Genomic DNA, 4,860 nt, shown 5'->3' with positions numbered 1-4,860 from the left:
CATGGCTTTGCTCCCTTCCCATCGTTTCCCATTCGCGATTCATATCTCGTTTGAAAGTGCGTAATATGAGTATGTTATGGTTCAAAAATAATATTCCTCCTGTAAGAGTTTCTTTCTATTTTTTCAGGTTTGAAGTAGTCAAGGCGGAGGCACAAGTCAGTTTCACGACAGACCCCCTTTGTGGCGACATTCCATGGACTGATCCTTGGTTTAGGGATCATAGATATGTAGCCACGTTTCATCCTCAGTCACTAATCTGCCCAAAAAAATCCTCTTCAGCAGCACAAAACCGAGCCGTTGACTTCACTCTCTGCCGTTCCTGATCACTGTTCAAGCATTTCGGAACCCATTGGGCAGAAAGTTTCCTCATGTCCAGTACATTATGTATGATGAATCCTACACGTTCTCGGGAGATGTTCATTATCTCTACAATCTTCTTGGATGATATTCGCCGATCTATAAGAATCATATCATTCACAGCATCACATGTTGCCGGATCCGTCAGTGATGAAGGGCGACCACTGCGGATCTCGTCTTCGACGCTGAAATGTCCAGTCGTGAATCGAGCTCTCCAGGTTTTTATGGTGCTGTACGAAGGACACTTATCTCCCAGTGTTTGTGACATCTCACCGTGAATGTCCTTCGCAGACTTTCCTTGGAGGATCAGAAACTTGATCACACAGCAAACATCCGGCGTCGTGAAACTGCCTTGTGCCTGAAAAACCTGAAAAATAGAAAGAAATTCTTACGGGAGGAATATTATTTTTGAACCATAACATACTCATGTTACACACTTTCAAATTAGATATGAACCGTGAATGGGAAACGATGGGAGAAGAGCAAAGCCAGGAACTTATCAGCACCCGCTCGTAACTTCTCGAGGAACTTGAAGTCAGCCCGGACAGACACTTATATCCGTGTTGAGAGAAGGAAATGTTCCACAGACTGACAAGAAACAAACAAAACAAAAGCAGGCACTCATCGACAATAAATTAGCACAGCTTAAAAATAAAAATATTGATCGTTTTAGTTTTGTGAAACGCGTGTCTTACAAGGTATCTTGCCAACTAAAAGTGAGTGGTTGAATCAATAAATTTTCTCTCAAACGCCAACATTGCCAATGAAGTCTTAGGTCATTTTAACCTGAAAATATGTGAGTTGTGTAGATTAAGTTTATGTAGGTACCTCCGCAGACGAAGGATGCAGCAAAGCGAGTGCTTACGAGCTACTGCTTCCCCCAATGGTAAGATCCCGAACTTGTAAGGTTATTTACGACCTGTAGAGGTCAACCTTTAAGGTCCTTTACGACATTAAAATGTAATTGTTAAGTACTTGTGACTCGTTTGGATGTCTATATTAAAATGTAATTTGGTATATGATTACTGATAATTTTGCCCAAATCTGAAATAAAATTCTTATTCTTATTCTTAGTTTCATTAATTGTTACAAGCTTTGAATTTGTTCTATTTCTTCTGCTTGGTGCGCAGTTCGTGCTCGGTGGAAATGGGCGATCTTTGGTCCGGTGCGCAATTCGTGAGAGCCCGTGGGTCTGCGCAGGCTCCTTTGCCCGTGGTTCCTCTATAGAACCGCGTGTGGACAGTGACAATGTCATTAAAGGGACTATACTTGCTTGGCATAGCGTACGTAGCTATCAGACCGCAGACGAAATTCCGTGGTTTCAAGCATTGTTCAGATGGCAACACTGAAATGTTCATATCACTTCTAAGCACACAATTTGGAGAACGAGTTGAAAATTGTGATCGGATTGAACGTTTATAGGAGTTGATCACACGAGGAAATCAAGAAAAGGGGAGGAACCCCCCTCACCCCCTCGCAAAATACCGCCATGGAAGTAAGCTCTATGTAATTGCACCACAGACTCTTATACCAATCCTTCTTGAGGGGGTGGAGGGGGCGGTAATTTAGAGACACAAAGCCTCTGTGGTAAGGACTGCGGTTTCCAAGACAACGTTCTTGAGGCTTTTGGAGCCCGTCCGCTAGGTTTCAGCTCCGTTGGCAATTTCAGCTAAATTTCTATCGCCCCTCTGCACAATCTTTGACACGTAAAGGGTAAAAAAATGATCAAAACTTCTGAAGTAGTTAAAAAAGTTTTAGTGGTGGCGGTACAATGGAAGTTCAAGAAATTGAAAAAGTTGGTATTGTTAGTCACTCTTGTTAGGAAAAATGTCATGTGTTCGTTATAACAATCCAAAAGCTAGAAGGACACTGGACTTTGAGGTAAGTTTTATACTGAACGCATCATTTGACTTTGAGGGTTTCTGTACACAATCTTCTCTCTCTCTCTCTCTCTCTCTCTCTCTCTCTCTCTCTATATATATATATATATATATATATATATATATATATATATATATATATATATTTCACACACACACACAATGTCCTCAGACAAACTTTTCATCTCCCGGCTCCTTGTCAACCATGTTAGTTTTTATTGAATTGAAAAATATGAGCACATCAGCATATAGGCTATTTTGCATCCATCACATTGTACGGTATAGCCCTTTAGCATAACTAAAACAACATGTTCCTGAGTACTAAAAACTTTCTTACCTTGGTTAAAAGCTGAGTCTGTAAAGGGGCACTCAGCACATATAAGGGCAAAGCACAGGATAACACACACACAGTCCTACAAAGGATTATACTGGCCGTAGGTCAAGACGCCAGAGCCTCGTTACCGGGGTGTACTACGTGGAAGTGAGGTTGACGTTCGGTGTCTTACCAGGTCATCCCTTAAAGGCCCTCATCCATGTTGGGAGATGATGACAGTGTTTTAAGTAGTTGATTGATTGAGTTTAGTGTACTACGCATTTCTTCCACTGTTGGCTAATCGCGAAGATGAGGATGAGTGCTAATATTGATCAAGGACACTCACCAAAAACATCCTTGCTCAGGCAGGGATTCAAACCCGGGCTCGTAGCCAGGATTTTATTTCGTGGGGGGGCTCATCCCTTATCAGAACAGACGTCGCAAGTAATATAATAAAAACTATTATAAGTTATTGAAAATAAACCAATTTTAATCACAAATTTATTCTTATTATTATAATTGTTATTATTAGTATATTGTTGTAATCCCAAGAGGTACGGGGATCGGTGCCCCGCACCTCCACCATGTTGTAATCCCGTCTTACCTGGGATGTGAGGTCACAGGGATGCTTCAATAATACATTTTAGGTAGAGCTTAAATATACTTGTGAGTTGAACCTGCTCCGACTAAGAGGAATAGGATATGGAAGGTTGAATTTAAGGTTATTTACGCTTGTTCATACCTGGTAGGCGAATGATGTTATTGTCCAGATGCTTCTTGCAGACCGAATTGTGACTGATGTCAAGGTTCGATACTGTGACCCTTGACTCACTGTTTCCGAGCAATCCCGCGCCAATAGCTGCATGCTTATGGAGCCGAAAACTTCGTACACCGTCGTCGTATTTTAGTTAGTTGTAATGCGTACTAGTAATATAAGAGTAATGAGCGACTAATGGGAGACTAATGAGAGCGAGCTCTGGGGCGAGCTTCCTTTTATAATCTTTGGCTTCGAAAGGTTATTACACCTTTCGAGCACGCTGGATCATGTTAGATCCACGCATTGCCTCTCAGTCAATGCTTCACGGAAGTTACAAAGTTTGCGCATTCTTGAGATTGTTCGTTGGTCGGACAATTCCAGTGAATGAACAAGTATAAAATAATATCTTGTCGAGGTTTTCTCGTATTGCTAATCACCATATCTCTACAATATAAATGGAGAGACGTTGCTACTCGATCTCTGTATGAGTCAATATCAAATACTGTTTTCCATTATTTTTCTTATATTTTGTGCAGTTAGTGAACTGAAATTCCTAGATATTGTATTAATATTTTGTTATTAACTTTTACACATTCCGTTAAAAAAGGCTTTAAAACTTAGTAGTTTCAAGGTAACTCTGCAATCCGAGGCTTGAGTCAGTGGCGCACAGACATGTCGTTTGAGAGGAGCTACAAATCGTGTTCTATACTCGTATGATAATAGTGCAATTATTTTCTTGTTCCAGACATGCCTGCGATCATTTCAATGTGTATTTTGACAATGTCCTGTACTTTGTTGTCGAGGGGCATTTTTTCTGAGATTTTGGAATTTTCCGGTTCCTCGCCTCCACCCCCGCATCCATACATACACTCAATGTGCATAAATTTATATAGTCCAATTCTATGGTTCATTCCGCGTATAACGATATATCATTCGTCTGTCTAGGGCAATTAGACTCCGATCTACTGTCATCTAAATGCAACTCTGCATTTTGCTTAGAATTGGCCCGGTACCGGAGAGCTTCCCTGGGAAAATGGGCTTGGTAATCAAAAGGTTAAGTAGTGTTTTTGGCATTTTGAGAAGTACGGGCCCTTTACGCTGAGAACGCTTTGAGTGTCTCCTTATCTTCTTAACTTGAACATGTCTTGTGTAGGTCCCTTTACAACCTCAAGTGGCTTTCTAATCCTTTTTTAACTTTTAGGGAAGGATTTTAGTTAAGGAGAAGTAAACTGTAAACAGTTCATGTATTCATTCATCCATCTCCACACATATAAACAAAATTCTTATTGGCAGTTCTTAAGTTTTATGTAAAGACTAACTTATAAGTATTTTCATTTCATTTTCATGAGCTTGGAACTTTAAAGCCACGGAGAATATCCGGACAAACTTCCATCTCTTTTTCTCTCTCTATCCCTCCCTCTCCCTCTCTCGCTTTCTCTCTCATCTTCTTTCCACATAGCTCTCTTCTCCCCAAAGTCAACGGTCTCATTCTTGCTCTTCAAAATTTCCTGCTTTCTCTCTCTGTGCTTGTGTATTTGTGTGTGTATCTATTT

General features: G+C 40.6%; 1 protein-coding gene across 1 annotated transcript; it reads right to left on the bottom strand.

Annotated features, from left to right (window-relative positions):
- Positions 1-244: 244 nt before the first annotated feature.
- On the bottom strand, positions 245-625 carry LOC145990496 (protein GVQW3-like). Its single transcript, XM_083126192.1, has one exon. It carries the CDS (start codon positions 623-625, stop codon positions 245-247), a length of 381 nt encoding a protein of 126 aa, XP_082982318.1.
- Positions 626-4,860: the final 4,235 nt, after the last annotated feature.

Source organism: Lepisma saccharinum, chromosome 7, assembly GCF_977018435.1.
Source record: "Lepisma saccharinum chromosome 7, izLepSacc3.1, whole genome shotgun sequence".
NCBI lineage: Eukaryota > Metazoa > Arthropoda > Insecta > Zygentoma > Lepismatidae > Lepisma > Lepisma saccharinum.
This window is presented reverse-complemented; position numbering and strand designations above follow the sequence as displayed.